The sequence below is a fragment of the Xylaria bambusicola genome, assembly GCF_022495145.1.
Source record: "Xylaria bambusicola strain CBS 139988 unplaced genomic scaffold F5B22scaffold_30, whole genome shotgun sequence".
Lineage (NCBI taxonomy): Eukaryota > Fungi > Ascomycota > Sordariomycetes > Xylariales > Xylariaceae > Xylaria > Xylaria bambusicola.
The window spans coordinates 425,814-446,775 of record NW_025953583.1 but is presented as its reverse complement, the minus strand read 5'-3'; the positions used below and the strand labels follow the sequence as shown (position 1 = coordinate 446,775).

At 49.8% G+C, this 20,962-nt stretch overlaps 7 protein-coding genes across 7 annotated transcripts; 6 read left to right on the top strand and 1 right to left on the bottom strand.

The window, feature by feature from the left end:
* Positions 1–4,560, bottom strand: F5B22DRAFT_612698 (IKI3 family-domain-containing protein). Its single transcript, XM_047975356.1, has 5 exons — positions 4,227–4,560; positions 3,157–4,097; positions 2,316–3,104; positions 1,924–2,266; positions 1–1,869 (listed from the first exon to the last, which is right to left on the bottom strand). Exons 1-5 carry the CDS (start codon positions 4,415–4,417, stop codon positions 195–197), a joined length of 3,939 nt encoding a protein of 1,312 aa, XP_047829498.1. The 5' UTR covers positions 4,418–4,560; the 3' UTR covers positions 1–194.
* Positions 4,561–5,126: 566 nt separating this feature from the next.
* Positions 5,127–6,634, top strand: F5B22DRAFT_278746 (uncharacterized protein). The gene has a single exon (XM_047970269.1). The coding sequence runs from the start codon at positions 5,242–5,244 to the stop codon at positions 6,337–6,339; it is 1,098 nt and encodes a 365-aa protein (XP_047829497.1). The 5' UTR covers positions 5,127–5,241; the 3' UTR covers positions 6,340–6,634.
* A 3,959-nt stretch (positions 6,635–10,593) lies between these two features.
* On the top strand, positions 10,594–11,606 carry F5B22DRAFT_278958 (hpt domain-containing protein). Its single transcript, XM_047970270.1, has 4 exons — positions 10,594–10,723; positions 10,827–10,875; positions 10,928–11,103; positions 11,238–11,606. The coding sequence occupies exons 2-4, from the start codon at positions 10,858–10,860 to the stop codon at positions 11,482–11,484; spliced, it is 441 nt and encodes a 146-aa protein (XP_047829496.1). The 5' UTR covers positions 10,594–10,723; positions 10,827–10,857; the 3' UTR covers positions 11,485–11,606.
* Positions 11,607–12,499: 893 nt separating this feature from the next.
* F5B22DRAFT_279066 (kinase A anchor protein) lies at positions 12,500–13,719 on the top strand. Its single transcript, XM_047970271.1, has 3 exons — positions 12,500–12,672; positions 12,821–13,425; positions 13,533–13,719. Exons 1-2 carry the CDS (start codon positions 12,531–12,533, stop codon positions 13,402–13,404), a joined length of 726 nt encoding a protein of 241 aa, XP_047829495.1. The 5' UTR covers positions 12,500–12,530; the 3' UTR covers positions 13,405–13,425; positions 13,533–13,719.
* On the top strand, positions 13,538–15,483 carry F5B22DRAFT_657389 (uncharacterized protein). The gene is made up of 3 exons (XM_047980037.1): positions 13,538–14,656; positions 14,711–14,923; positions 14,980–15,483. The coding sequence occupies exons 1-3, from the start codon at positions 13,999–14,001 to the stop codon at positions 15,435–15,437; spliced, it is 1,329 nt and encodes a 442-aa protein (XP_047829494.1). The 5' UTR covers positions 13,538–13,998; the 3' UTR covers positions 15,438–15,483.
* Positions 15,484–17,561: 2,078 nt separating this feature from the next.
* On the top strand, positions 17,562–18,764 carry F5B22DRAFT_279218 (uncharacterized protein). The gene has a single exon (XM_047970272.1). The coding sequence runs from the start codon at positions 17,970–17,972 to the stop codon at positions 18,600–18,602; it is 633 nt and encodes a 210-aa protein (XP_047829493.1). The 5' UTR covers positions 17,562–17,969; the 3' UTR covers positions 18,603–18,764.
* Positions 18,765–19,383: 619 nt separating this feature from the next.
* On the top strand, positions 19,384–19,859 carry F5B22DRAFT_279683 (uncharacterized protein). The gene has a single exon (XM_047970273.1). The coding sequence runs from the start codon at positions 19,486–19,488 to the stop codon at positions 19,777–19,779; it is 294 nt and encodes a 97-aa protein (XP_047829492.1). The 5' UTR covers positions 19,384–19,485; the 3' UTR covers positions 19,780–19,859.
* Positions 19,860–20,962: the final 1,103 nt, after the last annotated feature.

Below are 20,962 nucleotides of genomic sequence, written 5' to 3'. Positions count from 1 at the left end.
TTTTTTTTTTTAAAATTTTTTTTTATAAATACTAACTTATCAGATGCACAAGTGATTTTCATCGATCTCTCTTTGTTGTCTTCGTTATTTTAACATTTTTCATGACCTATAGGCCCATTTTCGTCCCGTGTATTCCCTCTTTTTCACCAACCGGATCATCACTCATGACTCTAATCGACCGAAGATTCCTAATATCACCCAAGCAGCGACATCCTCTCAAACGCCGCAATGGCAGGCGGTTCCTGCTTCCGCCACGCAGCGTCCAAGGCGTCAGCAAACACGGCGTCGCCGCCCATAGGCCTCCATTCCTCCTCAGCTCCCTGCTCCACCTCCTTTTCTTCCTCTTTACCGCCAGGAAAGACTTCCTTGATAGCCTTCTGGCACGCCTCGATGACCTCAGCAGCGAGACTCTCGACGGCCCTGGCGCGATCGATCATGGATCGACGTACGAGGGCAGCGACAAGCCGGTCGATGTCGGGGCGCGTGGTCTCGAGGCGCTCGACGAGGCGCCGCACGCTGTTGACGAGGTATTCTTCCTCGTAGACAGTGCCCTTGCGGCCGCGAGCGCGCTTCTTCTCCTCGCGGCGGCGGTTCTTGCTCGTGGCGCGCGAGACGCCTGTGCCGAGCGTGCCGACACTGTTTTTGCCCGTGTACCGCGTGAACAGGCTGGCACCACCGTGCGTGACGCGCGAAGATGCGGCCACCGATACATCGTCCGGGACATCGGCGCCACCTGCACGCTCGCCTTCGTAGAAGCCTAGGGGGTCCTCGGCTGCCTTGCGTCGCAGCTCTGCGATCCTGGGGACTTGTGCTAGGAGCTGCGACTTGCAGTCCGCGAGGAACTCTGTGGTGCTTCCTAGTGAATCTGCGATGCTGGTGTCGACGAGGGAGAGGAGTGATGTCTTCTGGCGTTGGATGCACAGTCGCATGGCGTCTGCGAAGAGATACCCTTTACACAAGCAAGGAATGGCAGCCTCAAGGGAACCCAGGTGTTCGAGGTGAATTGTCGCTGCAGCTGCATAGTCTTTGGCTTCGTAGACGGCCTCTGCGAGAGTAGTAGCCAGCTCATTAAGGGCGTCCGGGGTTAGGGCTGGTGTTTGTTGGTGTGCGACGAAGAGGCATTCGCGCCAGCAGGAGACACCCGCTGCGCGGTAACAGCGCGTGGCTGCGGTGTAATCTTGCAATGACTCGTAGATGAGACCTGCATCTCGATACTTAGACTTAGATTCTAAATATGTCGCATATAGGCCCCTGAGAAGGGGAAGATTCGTGGCATCATATCGATAAAGCTTCAACGCCGTTGAATAGAGGGAGTGCTTGACTGTGTAATCTTGCGCTTCTTTGTGTGCATTCATATCTTTAAGATGAGACAATGATTTCTCATGTCTGCTGAGATGGTCGTCGATGGCAACCTTCATTCGCAGTTCTGGAAGCTGATGCAGGTTCTGGATGAATGGGAGATACTCTCGAGGGTCGCGTTGGGACTGTTGTGCCACCAAGAGAGCCAAATCCAAGTGATAAAGACCCAAGGCTTCATCATATAATGTGTTCACGTCTGCTAAGAAGCATATATGCTCGACAGCTGTTTCAGCAAGCTTGTCATCTTCTTTCATGAGTGTAGCAACTACTTGCAGACCATCTTCAAAGGCAGGTGGTGATTTGCAAATGTTAGCAGTGATGATATTTTGCAATGTTCCATGATCCATAGTATTACGGGACTGAAGATGAGACAACACTGTATCACAGATTATGTTCACCTTTGATACGTCTCCGCTAGCTAGATTTGGTTCAGCTGACAATTCGGTCGTTCGACTTTCATCTTTGGATGCTTTCGTATCCCGATACATAGTCTGAGTAACATCCTCATCGCTTTTATTCTCGTTAGTAAACGACCATCGTGTAGCCATCGAATAAGATACTTACCGTAAAGATGATAGAAATAGATCTATGTTTGCTACGTCTTGGATCTGCTCTAGGAATAGCCCAATATGAGATAGGAACTGTGCGGGTTTATGATCATAGAGAATATTCATATCCACGCGTTGAGTTCGGCAGAAAGCAAAGGCTTTGGCATAATCAAGTGCCTCAATAAGTTTCCTGATTCCAGCAACAACCATGGCCCGAGGAAATATTGTCTCTAGATTACCTCTAGGCATCTGCAATATTAAACTCATATTGGTGGGCATGGCTGTGACGAGCCTACCGCCTCTCTCAATACTCCGACATCTTTCATCGGTTTCGGGATCATCTGGGGGTACTTCCATCACTAATAAAGATTAGGAATGGCCGAGATTAATGAAGATCTGAGTACTTACAGTCTACATCGGTCAAATGAATGAATTTTAGCAAATGATTCGTCGTAGTAATTATCAGATGAGCTGGTGTAACTAAGAATGAGGTACAATTCTTTAGTAGGAGACGTGTATTGGCGTAAAGATGGCCATTTCGAGATAGCCCTATAGCAACAACATTGCCAGCTAGATCTATAACCTCACTCCAAGGAAGCTGGGAGTTATGGCGGACTGAAAATAATTCGTCAACCTGGTTAGCAACCCCATGGAGTTTGCCAAGTGCGTCTTGAGCGACTACATCTTCGGAAATTGCTTGCGTTAAACGCGAGAAGCCAAAGATAGAACCTGAATACATAGTAGTACCCGGTAAGAATTCACCGCTAAACGGATCGAAGCCCCGAGAAAATATCAAAGGTCCTTCACCGCCCGAACAGAGACAATGAATACTGAATGTTTCAGTTACGGAGATTTGCAGTGGTAAAAGATGATCTCCGAGATGTTCCTTAGCAAACTCTGTGGTGCCGATAAGGCGTGGACACAATGACCTTTGCTGCTGAGTTATCCACTCATACAGATCAACACCAGTTTGATGAAGGACGGCCATGAAGTTGTTGGCTGGTGAAAATGCTACGTCGATAGCGGAGGACGAAATAGGGAGCTCAAACATTGCCATGGGAGGTGGCACATTTGCTGTTCGGAAGGGGGTGACTTTGAGGTTCTGGCCATCAATAACGGCAACAGCACCATAATCATATGGTGGACTGAGCGAGCCACGGGCGACCTCAAAGATGTACTCCGCTTGTATAAGCTTACCTAAATCTCGCTTTAGAATCAGACATCTTGCAACATCGCTTCACAAACTTACCCGCGATAGCAGCACCAAAGCGAAGTGGCTTTTCAGGGTGCCAAACAATTTCCGTTGGCTGGTTTGTAGTGAAAACCTCTTGCTTTAAGTACCAATGATAATTACCCATGGTCCATAATTGAATCCTGTCACTGAGCGTGACTGCGAGGACAGTTGAATCACAGTTCCACGATAAGTCGATCTTATCCGCGGTCAGTGTCCTATTCTCTGGAGGTCTCAAGGTAAACTGTCCATGTCTTAACCCATTTCTCTCGAAAAAAATAACATCCACTCGGTCTTCGAGACGTTGGATACTGGCCATCAAATTGCCGGCTGGTCGCCAGCTTAGAGCACTATCCATGTGATCAACGGGCTCACTAGCGCTGTCAAGTACACCATCTCGAGAATACACTCGTATAACTCTGCGGATACCGTCCTCGATGGCGCTGATAGCAACATACGCACCATCCCCTCTCCAGCTGATGGAAGTTTTGCCATCGTCAGCAGGACTTATGATGCCCTGATCTACTTTCTCGGGTATCGTGGGATCTTTGAGTGCTTTGGCACCTCTCCCCTGAAACTGTGTCTCCTTCTTACCCCAGCCTACGGATACATGTTTCGAGGCTTTCAAGTCTTCGGCTGTCATGGTCGCATCGGTGATTCCATCGAACGTGCGACTCATGAAAACCACAGTTTTGGCTTTGGTAGTGATGGCCAGAAGCTCCTCATCAGGCGACCAGCTGGCAGCAGTGATACCCTCATCGATAGAGCCTTTAATTTCGATATAGACGCTGTCCGATGAAGCCTGCCCCTCCGATTCCACGACAACAACAATATCGCCGCCTTCCAAGACGAGACATGTTGTCAAACTGTCGGCAAAATGATGCAGACTCACTACCCTGTCGACAGCGAGGTCTGGATTGGGACTTGGAGCATCCCATGAGGCTACTTCTTGGCACTCACTGAACACCTAGTAAGCCCCTTCTCTCGTCCTGCATGTGTGTGCTTGTATACACTCAAAATCTTTTGAGTTTTTTCTTCTTGTTTTCCCGCTGTCTTGTGACAAAAGACAGATAGGGGGGGTCACTTACACATCTATCGAGGACGCTCTCACATGCTCCAAGATCCTCAGTAGTCGGATGCGGCCGTCTCTGGCGTCTGGGCCGAGGGTGCATAAAATCTCGTCTTTCGCGGGGTCCCAGCAACTTGACGTAATGGCGCTGCCATCAAAACTTGTGCTGGTGTTCCAGGCATTGTATCGGATATTCCGAAGGTTTCGCATTTTCGAGGCAAGATGGCGACCGTCTTCGAGATTATATGTTTATATTTCAGTGCTCACTCGACGGCATCTTTCTCGAATATTTGGGGCTTTTTTCACATGGCATCTGCTATGAGCAAGCTGTATATAGTACAAGCGTATTAGGGCAGGAGCTCTTGTGATAGGCAGATAGCTAGAACACAGTGCCGTTATAGAAGTTTAGACACGCCACATAGCTACCTGCGCAGTTACATTGAGCGCTACTGATCAAGCCTGTAATTCCTAGACAGCTCCCAGAGTTCACAGTAAATAGTGCAAGTAGCTATGGAAGAATGCACTGTACAAGTAAGCTCTATCCAATCTTAGCGTAGACATCCTGAACATCGAGGCCCTTAAGCTGTCAGCGGTGCACATGATATTACTGATCATACGCTCTCATGGAACTGCCAACTGCGTCAGACCAGCATGTTTCGAGTTTGTAGATATTTGAGTGGTCTTTTCTGAAGGGTTTTAACCTGGAGACGGCCGAACGGTGCACTATTAACCTCGGTCACTGTTCGGCCTTGGAACATGCAACGCCCAAAGGCAAATTTGAGCTGCCAGTGGATGAAGACCATCCACACCTCCACTGATCTATCCCTGCCCTTAGGTCTGCACTCCGTTTCCCCATCGAAATCACGGAGCCGCCCTAGGCCATCTTGACTGGCCTGGTTTAAGCACGTTCGACTTCAACCGTACGATTCTATTCACAGTCTTTCGATTATATTACGCTCGAAGTGCCCTGCTTATATCCACCTATATATATATTCGAGCATTTCGCAGCGAGGACGCAGCTGATACCCGCAAAGATGGACGTCGCATACAAACAGCATTCCAGTCACGCGCGAAGGAAGAATCGGTCGTCTTCAAACCTCAACCACCTCTCTCTGGCCCCTCTAACGACTAAGATGCCTCTTACTGATGCCGAGCATCTCCCCGACTTCGTCGCATCTCCGCTTCACCATAATCCATCCTATCTTCAGGGGAAATCAGCGCCAACAACCCCTCGGCTTTTCCAATCTCCTTCTCAAACACGAGCTAACTCGCCTCGCCGAAGAGCATCAATTACCGACGCCCACGGTGCTGCAAATTCCCTGGCCAAAAGCAAATCAACAACGCACCTTCACGTCTACAAGGATGGTCGTCATGTCCTCAGTGGTTTCTCACCGCTCTCTCGGCGTCGTCACGATGAGGACCAACGAAGAGATAGTGATTGGATGCTACGGGCCGGCGCTTTGATTAGTTCAGAAACTCGCGAGTCTAAAGGTCAGGCATGGCTGATATCGAGAGCCAGTTCAACAAGTCTCACGGGTGTGCGTGATGCTGAGGAGGAGGCCTACGAGCGGGAGCTTGCTCGAGAGCGGGAGCTCGCCAGTCGGCGGAACAGCCGAAGAGGTAGCGCAGTTGGAATTGATGATGAGTTTGTTCCATCTGGCAGTCGCTATGGCAGTCGCTCACAGAGCAGGATGGGTAGTAGGAGCCGAATTGTAACCCCGCTGGAACGGAGCCTGCAGGACGGCTACTTTGGTCAAGATTACGCCGAAGACAATATACCAGGTCCCGACTTTGTGAGTTTAGACGAAGAGTTGGAGGCAGTTGAGTTCGACACGAGCAATGCGGACGAGGCAACCATTCGAAAGCTAATCACAAGGCGCGGCAATGGTGTAGGGGCCTGGATGTGGTCTCTTTTCGCTGTCGAGGAGAACGATGAAGATTCCGATACCGCTGACGGCGATTTAACGGATGGCGAGACCGAGAGCCAAGCTCCGCGTAGCGCAAGTACTATCGATTTCGAAGGCTTCTCAACTCCGCCCGAGCCACGAGTTCCACCGCCGAAAGGAGAAGAAGGTACCGGCTGGCAAGATGCCGCATGGCTTCTAAGCGTGGCGTCAAAGGTGTTGCTGTGAGCTCGGGATGAGATGCAACATCCGAGACACTAGCACAGTGGGCCCGCTTGGCGTTCGGTATTACATACCGTACATTCTCTACGCTTTACACAGAGAAGAAGACAGTGTTTGTGTGCAGAGACCATGCCGTAGACATATGCATATCGGCTTTGATAATCAGCGTTCTGTCTGGGTAACATTATAGCAGGATTTGGGGTTTCATGGGATATTGTTATTTATAATATTAATCAAGCCAACTCGAAACGAGTACCTGAACATCTAAACATGGAGTTTTCCCGAACACTGCAGATTAGGTGACGCTATCTCGTGCCATGCACAGATGTTGAGGCTAGAGTAGAGTAAAAGGGGTAACTTGAAGTAGATACATAGGTAGGTAGGCCAATGCGATGGTAGGCATTCCGTGCAACATCTCGTGTACCTACATGACTGTACTGTTGGCGTTAATCAAAGCTCCACTTTGCCGAAAGCTCGAGGCCTCGTCCTTTGCAGACGATGGTGTGGGGAGGAGGGTTCGAAAGGAGGGCGGGGGACGTCGCGAGGTAGATATCTATGTGTACTGTATGCCATTGTGACAGCTTTCTGTTATGAAATGCCTTTACTGTTTCGTCTGTCTGCCTCCTGTAGGCTAGCTGGCGCGAAATGCTCGCTCACCTACATACTGTACATAGCGAGTGGTCTCGATAACGCAGGGCCGCGGCCCCCTCCAAAACCGGTTTTGCAATCTCGTACATGCATATTTGTCCGCGGCTGGAACAGGCTGCTCCTCGTGGCCGCTTCGCGACCCTCTTGCCGCGTCCCTTTCCCACACCACATTATCCATCGCTGTCAGAAAGCGGTGGCGCTCGGATTTCTCTCTGGCCGGACTATTATCGGATCATCAGATGACCTAACTGGGTGCGGTGCAGGCCCGGGCCTATAATAGCTGAAGAATATAGGCAGGCGGGTAGGTTTATTTCTAGAACCAAATGAGAGTGTTCAACTCAGCTGTGGCACGCTAATCCTACATATATGTACATACGATGTATGATGTAGATATCTGGAAATGGATACTGTATGGCGAGGGCGCCGATCGCTGAACGATGCGAGAATGTTCGTGAAAAGGCTACCAAAGAGGAAGATTAATGGCGTGCAGCGATTGCCGCTAGGCTATGGATTATTTCCATATCGCGAACCAAATCAATTCACATAGCTAGATCTGCTTGGAGTCGGAGGCATCTTTTCCCGACCCAAAGTCGTGTGCAGAGAAGGACAAGCAGATGAACAACATCCCACTCACTAACCATGACGTATGTTCCACGTCCCCCCTCCTCCCCCACATCAAACATGGGGGTTGACAGATCATTATGCTCAGCTCAGCACCTCAGCACCATGTACTACACTTACTACCTATCACTTTGATCTCGCTGGAGGGGAGGACAGGGGAGACAGGCTTTTGCGAGTGACAGACAGACAATATGATGTGGTAGGTTGCTGTGTTGGTAGATTCCAGCTCCTACGGGCCGTGGTTAGCGAAGGAGAGCGGACAAAGATCCCCAGTGTCGGGATAAGGCCGTGAGGGTTAAGTGTGGAATGGCCTCTAAGTAGAGGGCGCGCGAGGACCCTGCATTCGGCGCATTGGCTGCAGATGGGCTAGGCTAGGCCTACCTTAAGTACTTCTATCCCCCGTCCCTGTGAGCCATTGGCTGAGCGGGGGTTGCCTATTGACTGGCATGACTGCGACAAATTCCTGATATTCGCTCGTTATCCCAAATAAAGAAATAAAGAAGAATAGCCGGGTGTCCATGTGGCTTTTGGTGGACAACTAACGGAATCACGGTGTCCCCTTACAGTACTTAAAAACTACTAGCTCGCTAGTTACCTTACAGTCTAATGGCCTTTCTACACACAGTAGTTACCTTTTCCGTGATTCGCTCTTCGAGTTGGACTGGGCGTGTGTACATGTTTAACCCCTCTCGTGATCTAGGCAAAGATGGCCCAAATATGATGAAATGAACTGGTCTTTGACATGTTGCCATCACACCAACACAAGGAAACCCGGTTCAAGTGGCAAATTGGCAAATTTATCGACGGATGATAGGTTTTCAACAATACTGCTCGATTTTTTGAGATGGTGCCATTTCGTAAGTAGTTGCGAGAGTTGAGGCGGAAGAGGGGAGGGGGTTGTTTAGAATGAGCCAAGCTGTGGACAAAATGTCACTATGTAGGAACCGCCATGTGACCAAAGAAACCGTTGTATGGACTAGGATGGTTATTGGGTCAGACAGGAGAGATTCTAGAAAAATTGGAAGCCTCGCGGGCCGTGAATGAATTGTTTATAACCGACGTTAGGCTGTCGCACAATGGTTACCGACAAGGCAGCCGAGGGGGGCACTACTGGAAGCACCTAATATATCCGATGCCCCGCCGGTGCTGCGTGCATCGCAACCATGCTGCCGAGCCCATGCGACGGTGACAGACAGAAAAGATCATGCGAGAGACCAGCACGATCCACCACGGTGGAGTGATGGCATCCCAGTGATGCCAGTGATGCCAGTGCCTCTCTTCCCCGGTACAGACCCGGTAGCAACTCTTGCCGATCTCAACAACGGAAAGGACTAGGCTCGGGGCTGCGATGCTGGTCTTGCAGAAACCAACGTTACAATAGTCTTCGTGATAAAAGATCTGGCTTAAGCGAGGACCCCTTTCAGCTGTATAAAGTTCGGTTGAGGCAAGATTAATTGCCAATACATACGTAAGTACTCGAGTAAGTACTTAAGTAAGTAAGTCAGTAGGTAAGTACTGGATGTGACTACATACTCAGGTATGTACATGTACCGGTAGGTAGGGGTATTCAATGACTAAGCCATCTTGGAACCTTGGAACGCAGACATGGCCGTATTCACACCTCGAGACAAGGATATATTCGCTGTTCATCTACTGTAGGTACCTGCTCGTCGACGTGTCTGCCCACCTTGGCCCAAGTACCGTTATGTAGAGAGCGAGGAGCATCTCCGGCAATGTACCTCAGTACGATAAGCAGACGTGATGACCCAGACACTTTATTTTAGTCTGCACTACACGATCAACTAGTCGCCCAGGGCTGCCCCAGCTCTTTATACTAACAGGGGACCAGTGACGTAGTTGTGCCGCTTATTACACAAAGCGGCCACAAACAGCGATTACTAGTACCTCGTGGGTTAATTTCTCCTTTACTCTTTATACTAGCTCAAGCGCACAATACCAAACGAGGCAGGTAGTGATGCTATGCTAGGACCCTGATCATTTTTGATTTTGATTTTGATTTATTTATTTTTTTTCTGTTCCGGCCGGAGAAGACCACCACATACCGGGAGCAAGGTCGCTATCTCTCTGCGCTACATCGCTGTACGTGGTGCGCTATTCAGGTATGTGGGTACTTTCAGCAATATCTTCAAGTTGTGTCTGCCTCTCTCCATTTCCTCGGCTCGTTGTTTCGTAAGCTTTCCATGGCGAGTCGCCTACGCACGATAGTTCGAAAGTCTTACCTCTTACTATTTTCTATCCTGTGCCTGTGTGTGTGAGTGTGTGTGTGTGTGCGCGTGTGTCTGTCTGTCTGTCTGTCCGATCCGATCCTCGTGGCCGTCCCGCTCTCACATCACCCCCTTCCCTGTCCCGAATGACCCCTTCCATCCCGTCACAACAAACTCCACCACATGCCTCCATCCCCAAGGCACTAGCCGTCGAGGTACCGTCCTGTTCCCCCGGCCACTCGCGCCGACAAGCGAATTTTCAACTTACAGGACGAACCAGAGAACACTGTGTGCACCGCTCGCCCAAACCCGCCCCCATCGGCATGCCTGGACCGTCGACATAATCAACGCAGTTAGCAACAGAGGTACTGACTGACCTGACGCTGAGGAATCCCACCATCACTGCTACCTTTGGTTCCTACTCCTCCTACTCCTCCCCTTGCTCCTCCTCGGCCGCCTTCCTGTATGGCCTTCTCTTCTGGCCCGTCCTCCTTTGCTGCTTGCTCTCTCTCTGTCTTCGCTCTCTGTCTTCGCTGTCCCTCTCCCCCTGTCTCCTGTCTCCTGTCTCCCGCCTCCTCAGCATTCCTCAGCACTCCTCCCACCATCTACCTACTGCCGTCGTAACGACGTGCATGCCTAACATACATCTGCCTACCTACCTCCTACATGTAGGTAACAAGGCGACCCCACCTCACTACATCACCAGCTGCTCTCGATCGTCGTCGCTATTTACACTACTACATCAAGCCTAACTGGTTAAAGTCACAGCTTTTTTTCAAACCGCCCACACAGCTACTATTCTTTATCAAGGCTCCCCTCCAAAATCACTCCAACTATTCTTACTACCCTTGGCTATTCATTTCTTTTCCTTTCTCCTTACTCTATAATTCCATAAGGTATGTATCCACTTCACGCTGTTATTCTCCGACATTTAAGACCCAAAGGCAGCTTCTTCTACTCGCTGTCCAGCGTTAGTCCGTTCTCGTCTAACATATTTAGCAGCACGTATTCCTCCTTGGTTGGTAGCAACATGGCCAGCAACACTCAGGTATGTATTCGTGTAGATTCCGTGTTGCTTGGTGAAACTAACGTGTCGAAAGCACGACGATGGACACGACAAAGGCATACCCGATCTGGGTGACGCTATCGACATCCTCACGTTTAGCCAGATTCTAGAAATGGATGACAGCGAAGATGATCGTGAATTTAGCAGATCTATTGTATTCGGTTTTTTTGAACAGGCCCAGGAGACATTTGAGAAGATGGATGAAGCCCTGTAAGCCTACTTTCAGTTACACCAACGAAATTAGCTCACTTCCCCTCCGATGTTCCCCTCATCGCCCTCAACTTCTAGCGTGAATCTACCCAACGTGTCCCAGCGCCACAGGAGCTAATCTACCCTATTTATAGAGCCAATGAGGATTTGGAGGAGCTATATCGTCTAGGGCACTTCTTGAAGGGCTCTTCGGCCACAGTTGGCCTGACTAAAGTTAAAGACAGTTGTGAGAAAATACAACGGTACGGCAAGAAGGAAAATCTTGACGGCACTCCTGAAGATGATGACAACCTTTGCCTATCACGCATTAAGACGACGCTCAGTGTTGTTAAAACCGAGTACGCTGAAGCAGAGAAAACACTGAAGGATTTCTTCAAATAAAACATCAAATGGACAGACGAGGACCGGCTGCTGCAGATGCTTTGCGGTCTGCTCTGCGAAGCCTATCCTCAGCTATGCGCTTCCATAGCGCATAGGCTACAGGTCTCAGCCCGATACCAGGGAAAACGAAGGCTGTTCGAGATGCCGAGTGGCAAGTTTACGACTTGGTCTTTGTACTCGGCCTTTGCATGCGCCCGATACCGGTGCGTTTGTGCCGCTACTTATATCAATAGAGGATATTGTTTATATTTTCCCACAACATGTTTTGTGCAGAAAGTCAGGTAGTATTACGAGCGGCTCACTGGCCGGCCGTGTATCTGAGGTATCATGCTTGGGGTTGATGGATTTTAAATGGTGGAGACACTGCTCGGGATGGGCAACAGTGAATCGCACTCCTTTACGCAGCGTAGATTGATATCTATTCCAAGCACAGTTATCCTTCATCCGCTATCAGGGCTGTTCAGTGTGTAGGGGGACCCTCCCGAGGCTCACTCGTTGCTGTTTCGGTCCGTGACGCCATATCGCAAGGGAATACAGGGGCCTATTAAATATGACGTCGTTTGCAGAAAGCACTCCCAATTAGAGCATATTCCCTCGACTTTTCACATCATCCATCTTCCCCTGTGTAGCACTGGATTATTGGGTTTGTGATAATGGGTAAGCGATGATATGGGAGGGAAGTGTAGTATATATGGGCGTGGAAATAGAGATTTGTATATTTGAGTTTTCAGTTGCCTGACTATGCCGCACATCTCTGGTCAACCCTTTAGTAACCTGATCCCTGAACCACTTTCTTACCTTCCTACAACTTCCAGAGCTACTCTAAGATTTGAGCAGGATCCTCAATCAGCTTGTGTTGGGTTAAACGGCGAGAATGCGTCCTAATCCTATTCGTTTTACTCCTGTGCATTAGATCAGCGACTCTTGTGACCCCCATTCCAGATTTGTACTGGGGCTACGTTGTGAGCAATCGCGGGTTGGGTGACCAACATGAAAAGCCTACTAACAACGCACAACAGTCCAAGGATTGTTTAACTTTATGAGATATGCCACCAAAGCCAATCCCTACGCACTTTTTGTGCATACCTTTGGTTACTGCGACGTCCCGCCAACAACTCGGCGCGAGTCTCTCCTCCTTTCGAGCAGATGTCACGAGTCTCGAGAGTTTTGGTGTTCCGGACCAAGCCAGTAAGTAGCACCTCTGCCCAATTCTATCTCCCTGCCAGTCCTCGTAAGGAGTAACAGGCACTACACTCACAAACCCAGAGACTTACATCCTTTGAAACCCCTCTCGGACCCTGCTCAGAGTGGTCAATACTGACTCTGCATCTCGTAGTTCGGCCTATCGGGACGCTTCATCTTACCCTCGGTGTGATGAGATTCCCGGAGGATGAGGGTCTCGAGAAAGCTGTGGCACTACTGAGAAGTATTATACCGCGACAACTACTGGCGGATATTGCTGTATCACCACCGGCAGTAGAGGAAGGAAACGGGACCGGTCCTCTGCCTTCTACGTTGTCAGTGACGCTGAAAGGGTTACACTCAATGCAATCGCCAGCCAAAGCCTCGGTACTGTATGCACCTCCTGTTGACAGTGGCTCCTTGACCAAGTTCTGTGAGAAACTACGATCGGTCTTCCAAGATGCCGGGCTTATGATGGAAGACAATCGACCCTTGCTTTTGCACGCTACGATCCTGAATACGATTTACGTCAAAGGCAAAGGTGCCTCACGGGGAGGCAAGGGCAAGGGTCGTGAAAGACTCACGATCGATGCCCGCCAGATTCTTGATAGATATGACGACTATGTGTGGATTGAGAACAGCCCTGTTGAGAAAGTTGCTATATGTAAGATGGGCGCGAAGAAGCAAGAAAATGGGGATGAAATCTACGAGGTTGAAGCCGAGATCGATGTGGTCTGAGCCTTGTTGACAAGCCAAATTGTATGTTTGTCTGTCTCATTTACCGAGCGCGTACTACCTCGGTCCTTCGCTAGATCTAACAATCAATTTGGATGGACCCTTTGTTCTAATTATAGGCCATTATACAGTATCCAGACCATAGGACACTCGTTCATGTATTTACAATCCATTCTTTGAAGACGTAAACTCAGAACTGCTCAGAAGTACGAGAACAGTTTCCACCCTTCTGTAGCTGCCTGAATTACAGGGGTCCAAGGGCCCTGATGGTCTGAACTCGGCCGCCCGAAAAGGGCAAACTAACAGCGAGCTCAGCCACTGCAGCACAGTGGATATTCCAACATCAGCCTGCCTCTCCCACTTCTGACGTTTGCCTTGCACCAGCTTACCTTTAACCATGGTCTTGGTATATTACTTCTCGAACACTGCAAACGGACGGTCAAAGGAGGCACCCGTGGGCTTCTATATCAGACCTTTTATGCTGCAGTCCTGAAGCACACTGCCATCAACTCCGGCCGCCGAAAGCATGCATCAGTCCTTGCTGCACGCATCAATCTTTCCGCCCCCTACCTACAGCAACCTCAACATCTCGACACCATGAACGCGTCAGACAAGCGGAAAAGCATTACCCACCACATTCGTGCATCGTCCTCGTCACGAAATAGTAATATAATTGCAGCACCTCCCCGTGCTCAGTTCATCCGCCCAGTGTCGACATCAACGTCGCCTCCCGTCGACAACGACAGTTCGCTCGAACAAACCAGCCCTAGTTCTGTTGGTAAGGATAGCGGCAGCGCACAGGCAGCAAAGGAGAGGGAGAAGACCTTGCAAGACAAGATTGCCGAGCTGAAGCGCGAGCTTGTTGCCAATGAAGCCGAGTTTACCCGTGCGCTGGATCGATTGTCGCAAAACGAAAGCGAGACTGCAAGCTACTGGCAAGCTAAATATTCTAGCTTGAACCAGCAATTTCTTCGTGTCGACACCGAGATTCGAGTGCTTCGTACTGAAGTTGATGTGAGGGAAGCCGAAAAAGCCGAGCTGCGCGAACAATGGGAACTGCTGCAGAGAGAACTGGGTGAACGAGAGAGCGAGATCCGTTCACTACGGTCCCAAATCGCCGGACTCAAGCAGTGGGTAAGCACGAATACGAAGAGAAGTGATCAGACGAGTGATGAAGAGTTCGGGGAATCCATTGCAAGACTACGAAATGGTCTTCAAAATTGGGCTGTCTCGCATTTTAGAAAATCATCTTTCAGTTCGTGGCCCGTCCTCCTACGATGTCTGCGAATGCTATACTAACTTGGATCAGATCTAGAGAGAGTAGATCAGGCTGTTATAGATGATCTGAGCGAGCTAGTACCCATGTACGAAGATCTTGCGACCAGTGAGACTAAGGCAGCCTTCGTACAGTCTATCGTGTCCAGCATCTTAGTGGAGATGATCTTTGATGCGTATTTTGTTGGCCTTCCAGAGGAAGAGGCCACTCAGTTTGGCCAGGTGGAAAGATATTTGGTGCAGCTTAGTACGTACATACCTTTCTCACGGGACTTGGCCAACATCTTCTAATATTGGTAACAGGCTCCACTGACGTTGTAAACGAATGGCGGGCAATGACTTTATCTATGCTCCGCAAGGAGTGTGTCTCTAAGATGCAGCAGGAGACTAACACGGTAATATATAATGTACTTGCGAGGGTTAATCGCATACTGGACAACATCACAGATGCCAAGGCATCGGATGTGCGAGATCAGGCTTTACGAGTGCTGGTGACCAACTCAATCAACCTAGCAAGATTATTAGTTGCCCAGAAAGCGCTGTTCAGGGTGACAATGCCGAAGATTTTACCGCATCAGAGGGTGTTATTTGAAGCTGACACTATGGATCACATTGGCGAGGAGGATGAAGAGAGTCTTACATCCCGAGAAATACGCTGCATTACATTTCCAGGGATTATCAAGACCGGGGATGAAAACGGTAAACACCTTCAGTATCGGAACGTGATTGCCAAAGCAACGGTCCTCTGCAGTCCTGAATGAAACAACTACCACTTACTTGTATTGATGGTCATAACAGTGTTGTATTGAACAAATTGGGACTGGGATCACAAAATCATAATACGGTAGTCAGATCAACCACCTGGGTATAGTGTACCCTGTTGCAGCCGATAAGCTCCAGATCCCGATATCCACTGATAGTGCGTGAGAGCCATGCGAACCCCAAGCAGCCAAAGCGACGCTGGCCGTGGGTTCCGCGCGCGGATAGTATGTGGGAATCCCAGAGTCTTGGAGAAATGCGGCTCTGCCAGCGGCGATTTTACCCCTCTGGAGCAGTACGTATCCTCTCCGCAATGGTCCAGGGATGTTAGTGGAATCTCATGCAGTTGAGTCGACGAATGGGCCAATGAGCCGTTGAGCTCGCCTACGCTCTCACCAGTCCTGTATGTCGTATGCTGATCAGAAGGATGACTGCAACAACAGTTTCCACCAGTGAACCCAAACACATCTCGCCCGTTCATCGGGGAGCTCAGGCGCATCAACCAGCAGCTCATTGATGGATAGCTGACAACTACAACCCTCTTCCCGCTCATGCATTTTCATGTGCAATCGGCCGGCTGTTGTCGGGAGTGATGGAATTAGTCTGTGCTCTGAATCGTCACCACGTAATCAAAACTAGGGTGGATGAGTTGCACCATCATCATCGTCGATACGGGTGCATCAGACCGCTACTGAGCAGATGATACTACGTAGTATGATATGTGGCCTGCACAGTGAAGACTCCGCTTCCTGCAAGCTTTCTAGACGCCCTTGCAGTACGACCAAGATAATCCAAATCTTGTTCGCGACTAACGACTCAGCTCTATTGCCCAAGAAACAGATACCTACGTTTTTTCTCAAACGATCACGCTTACTTGCAGCTTTCTTATAGCGATGCGTAGACACCTCGAACAGCATGAATAGCAAACAGTACGACCTGTAGGATCTGCACGCCTGGTCAGTCTAGACAAGTCTCTGAGAATCCCTGGAGGTCCGGCGCCACGGCATATTCAGTATAGGACAGGATCGAGAGTGTATAGTACGATAAGGATGACTCCTGATCGCAAGGAACTGTCATCTTCAACCCAAGCCCATATTTGCTTTTGTCGACTCCTCCAAGTTAGACATGCGGCCGGGAACTGCGGCAAGTGGTCCATTTTCACAGGCTCGCCGTGCGTTGTGTTGCACTTGGTTTAAGGATTCCCCTCCTATATTGGACGTCACTATTTTCTCACAGTTCTGAGACTCTCCTTTTCGCCGGCGTAGGTGCGTGCGTAGGTGCGTGCCGTATCGCTCTGCTCACGTTAAATTTGAAATGATCAGTATTTCGGGATGGGGGTCACCCATTCACTCCGAGACCGCACCAGGAAACAAACCCATGGTCATGAGTGGCAGGCTGGCCAAAGAAAAAAAGAACAATAAAATAAATCCATAGAGGATGGTGAGCGGCATGTCTCTCTCCACACAAGCGCCAAGGCCCTGATAGTGTGGATGCATGATTGCGTGTCGTAGCTCTAACGCAGCGGTATCAACCAACAGCCGGGAGGATGGGATGGGTTGGCAGTTCTACCCAAGTTGAGAAGTGGATGCGAGTCTCACAGGACGATTCCAGCCTATCGAACAGGCGCTCTCGCGGGTTGGTTGTATGCAGCTTAATAGCCACCAATGCACACCTACTGAGTAGAACAGACGTGACGGATGACATGATCTCTGAATAAGGGGGAGGAGCACACTCGGCAGTGTGTATGTATGTGTTCTCGGCTGTCCGAGCATCTCACAGTACCCGCTGGCGCGAGAGATTGAGAGACCCAGGTGCCTCTCCGTGTTGTGAGATCCCTGCACTGAAATAGATTCCGAATTGGTCTTTGGGCCATCTCGGTCGACCCCTCCCACCTGTTCCGTCTATCAGCCTCCCAAGCGGGTGGAAGTCTTCGATATTGTCATTTGACAAAAAGGCTCGAATTCCCAGATCTCGAAGGCATCTGGAAATTCCCAAACATCTCCAGCAATTTCCCATTTTGTCTCGTTTGACACGTTGGACGGGGATCTTCATCGGCCTTTAGCTCCCCGAACCCTGGCCATACCCAGAGCTATTCAGTTGACAGACTGCAGCCAAGAGCTGTGTAACCCAGTTGTTCAAAGCTCCATCTTCTCAACTAGCTTCCCAAAGCTTGCGTGCATGGTCTTTTCGGCGCTTCGCGACGACGTATGACAGATAGCCGTCCTTTTTCGACCTGTAGCAGTCTCTTGCTCCTCGGTGGCATCGCATTGATCTCCCCAAGCTGCGAAACCACCGATATAATCTGGCTCGGTTTAGTTCGCCATATTTTCGGCCCCCAACCTACGCACACTCAGCTATAGTCGTCGCGTTTAGGAGCCAACACCCAACACGCCATACCCCCGTCTCAATTCGAAGCCCGCTGGGATTGACTGGCTGCCATTGGCAGATAGTAGGCCGTGGGCTGCTGACAGCGTATTTGCCGCACCGCTATCCCACCCCCCTCACACCTGAATCGTGCCTACCACGCCAGCATCATGTCGCATAGAGGTAGCCTCTCTTCTATCAGCTCACACGATAGCTCCATCTTCTCTAATGATTCCGGCGTGTCCGCGTCAACTATGACAACGATGATGAGCACAGGCACAGACAATAGCTATGCTCCTCCGACCAACGGTCTGCCTTGCGAGTTCGTGGGGTACGGCCGCTGTGATCTAATCTTCGCCCTAGACGACGTCGAGAACTGGATCGAGCACATCATCAACGTGCATCTCAGAAACAAGTTACCCCGGAAAGTGTTCTGCTGGTTCTGCGACGAGTACACCTTCGACTACAAGCGCGCGGGAGGAGACCGTCGCCTCAACTTCGAGCAGAGGATGTGGCATATCCGCGACCACTTCATGAACGAAAGCAGGACGGTCCATAATATACGCCCCGACCACTACCTCAATACACACCTGCACGAAAACAGCCTGATAGGGGACGACCAGTACAACTCTGTGCGCAGATACTCCGAGGTGCCGCAGCCCTCTTATATCCTAGACTCGAACGCCCCGCAAGAAGACTGGGGGACGGCGAGCGGGTCGCGCAACCAATTTGTGGTCACCGAAACCTATAAGGAGGACAGGATGCATCGGAGAGAGCGCAGGTCTGGAAAACACAAGCGATAGTCAAGACTGGGTGATGTGATGTGATGTGATGTGATGCGGTGCGCCCGTCACTGGTGACGAATTGGATCGGGGCGTGGCGACAAGGCACACGCGCGATGGAAATGAATGAATGAGAAAAAGAGGGTAGTGGTGTATTAGCGTGCTGGACAAACATATTACGTTTTCTGCTTGTTTTTTTTTTTTAAGTCTTTCTGTCTCTCAAGTTTATGCCGCTGTCGGGACGCTGATCAAGCGTTCGTTGATTCAGCCATTCAGTCGATCAATCAATCCAATGCCGGTCTGAGGTTGGCTGGCTGGCAGACAGGCTGGTGCCCCCGACTTTCTCGTCGCTCTTCCTCTCTTCTCCTTGTCGGAACTCGGGGATACACACGAACTTCGGCTCTTTCTCAAGTTTTCGTTCGGAGGTCCATTGAGCCATCATGTTTTCCCCCCTAGGACTGAGAGTTGGGATTGTTCGTCCACGTTTTAACCTTGGCTCTTTTCCGTCTCTCTTCTTTCCCTGGTGTTCTTGGCTTGGTGTGTTCGTTGTCTCGGTTGCCGGCAGACAAGGGGGTGGGTTGATGATAACACTACATGATATATGTTTGGGTTGTTGTTGTTTTTTGTCCCTTTCGAAGGACGGCTTTTTACTTATACCCAATGACGTCCAGCGGATCGACGAGGCAGATTTCAGCCTCATAATTTTAAATTAATTACCGAGTTTTGCGTCCGCCTTGTTATTCTTTTTTTTTTTTCTGGGTCGCGGACGAGAACGAGGGGGTGCATGCAGGAGGGCTGGTTGCCTTGTCTTGCCTTGCCTTGCCCTGCCCTGCTCCTTTGACGGGGGCTAGAAAACGCCGGCAGGCAGGCTGGCTGGCAAGAAGATACTAGGGAGAGGAGGACAATGTGCACTTTTGCACTTTTCGGCTTTCCTGGATGGCGCACTGGTTTTGTCTGTTGCGGGTGGGCGGCCACTTCATATCGGGCTTTATGCCCCCTTCTTCCTCGGCCCCACACACTCACTCCCGCACATCATCGTCAGATCTCGCTACTACCCGCTTGTCTGTACTTATGTCAGCGGTGGTCTGAAGGAACTCCCGAGGCGAGGGAGGGAATTGGGGATTTAAGGAAGAATAAAAAGGGTTTCGAGCAAGCTGCTTCTGAGCAGGACCTGCTGCTTCTTTCTTCCGCGGAATGAGCGTCGGCTTTCTTTCGTTCTTCTGGGGAGAAGGCGCTGCTTTGACGACTCCGGGGTTTTCTCCGTACATATATGCCTCGGGCTGTTGATTTCGAGAGGGGGAGGGGGGTTCTTACCCTCTTCGCTTTCTCCTTTTCTGTTCTCTTCTGATGGCACGGTGATGTTGACGACGTTGACGAAGTTACGATCCTTTATTTCCCTCCTTCTACTTCTTTCCCACTTTACATTTTGTCATGGGCGATACCACGGTTTTGTTCTTCTCCCTTCGAGGAAGACCGAATGGGATAGGACGAGGGGGAAAAAAAAAGTATGTTGTTGGTATGAGATGATATGATATGATGTGATACCATACCACTTTATCCAGATTGATTAATCCAATTGCGAAAACGCTGCTCTCTTCTCACTCACTCGCTCCCTCTCACACATCCACTCATCCTCTCATGACTGTACTGCACTGTGCTGAAAAATGCCAAGTCCATTTCCGCTTCTCTGCTCGATTTTTTTTTTCTGCGTAAATAGTGAAAAAGATTGATTGCGTGTAAGTGAGGCTCATTCTAATTGTTAGATAATACCTCTCTGGGCGGGAATAATGTGCACAGGGCTGTTTTGAAAAATATGCACAAATTAGACTTTGTAAGGAAAAAACAAAAGAAAAAAAACTAACGTATAGAAGGAGAGTGTGAGGGAAATCATCTAGGACTTTTTTTTTTTTTTGCAGATTTATTATGTAGGTATGTGATTTTCGTAGGGTGTGTCGTCCTGTGTCCTCCGACAAGACAAGACAAGGCGAAACGGGCGGCGGACGGGAGGGGGGCGAAGTAACATGTCGCCTTCACTCTTTTCGAACGGGAAAGCAAGGCACACACAGCCCCCCCTTCTCTCTCTCTTTTTTTTTTTTACCCGCCTCCGCCTCTTCCTTGCTTTTTTAGCGCTAGATTGCCTTTTAAATTCTTATTCTATCTATCTATCTATCTACTTAAGTATAGTACTGTCCAATTAGATTCCGTTGTCATGGTCTGGTTGTTTTATGCCCGGTTCCTTGGGGTGTCTGTCCGAAGGGCGCATTGGTGGTGGTTAGTATGTAGGGACGCCTAACATACGCATTTCACCTGCTTACGTACATGTGCGATTTGCCTTTTCTCCACCTGTGCTATCCCGGGTGCTTATTAATTAATTCTAGACG

Coding starts and splice junctions, on each gene's coding strand:
- F5B22DRAFT_278958 (XM_047970270.1), top strand. Junction 11,104..11,237: donor GAGAAGATGGATGAAGCCCT/GTAAGCCTACTT, acceptor CCCTATTTATAG/AGCCAATGAGGATTTGGAGG.
- F5B22DRAFT_279218 (XM_047970272.1), top strand. CDS start 17,970: ATGTCGCATAGAGGTAGCCTCTCTTCTATCAGCTCACACGATAGCTCC.
- F5B22DRAFT_278746 (XM_047970269.1), top strand. CDS start 5,242: ATGGACGTCGCATACAAACAGCATTCCAGTCACGCGCGAAGGAAGAAT.
- F5B22DRAFT_657389 (XM_047980037.1), top strand. CDS start 13,999: ATGAACGCGTCAGACAAGCGGAAAAGCATTACCCACCACATTCGTGCA. Junction 14,657..14,710: donor TTTTAGAAAATCATCTTTCA/GTTCGTGGCCCG, acceptor AACTTGGATCAG/ATCTAGAGAGAGTAGATCAG. Junction 14,924..14,979: donor AAGATATTTGGTGCAGCTTA/GTACGTACATAC, acceptor TATTGGTAACAG/GCTCCACTGACGTTGTAAAC.
- F5B22DRAFT_279683 (XM_047970273.1), top strand. CDS start 19,486: ATGTGCACTTTTGCACTTTTCGGCTTTCCTGGATGGCGCACTGGTTTT.
- F5B22DRAFT_612698 (XM_047975356.1), bottom strand. CDS start 4,417: ATGCGAAACCTTCGGAATATCCGATACAATGCCTGGAACACCAGCACA. Junction 3,105..3,156: donor CTTTGGTGCTGCTATCGCGG/GTAAGTTTGTGA, acceptor AGCGAGATTTAG/GTAAGCTTATACAAGCGGAG. Junction 2,267..2,315: donor TCATTTGACCGATGTAGACT/GTAAGTACTCAG, acceptor AATCTTTATTAG/TGATGGAAGTACCCCCAGAT.
- F5B22DRAFT_279066 (XM_047970271.1), top strand. CDS start 12,531: ATGCCACCAAAGCCAATCCCTACGCACTTTTTGTGCATACCTTTGGTT. Junction 12,673..12,820: donor TGGTGTTCCGGACCAAGCCA/GTAAGTAGCACC, acceptor TGCATCTCGTAG/TTCGGCCTATCGGGACGCTT.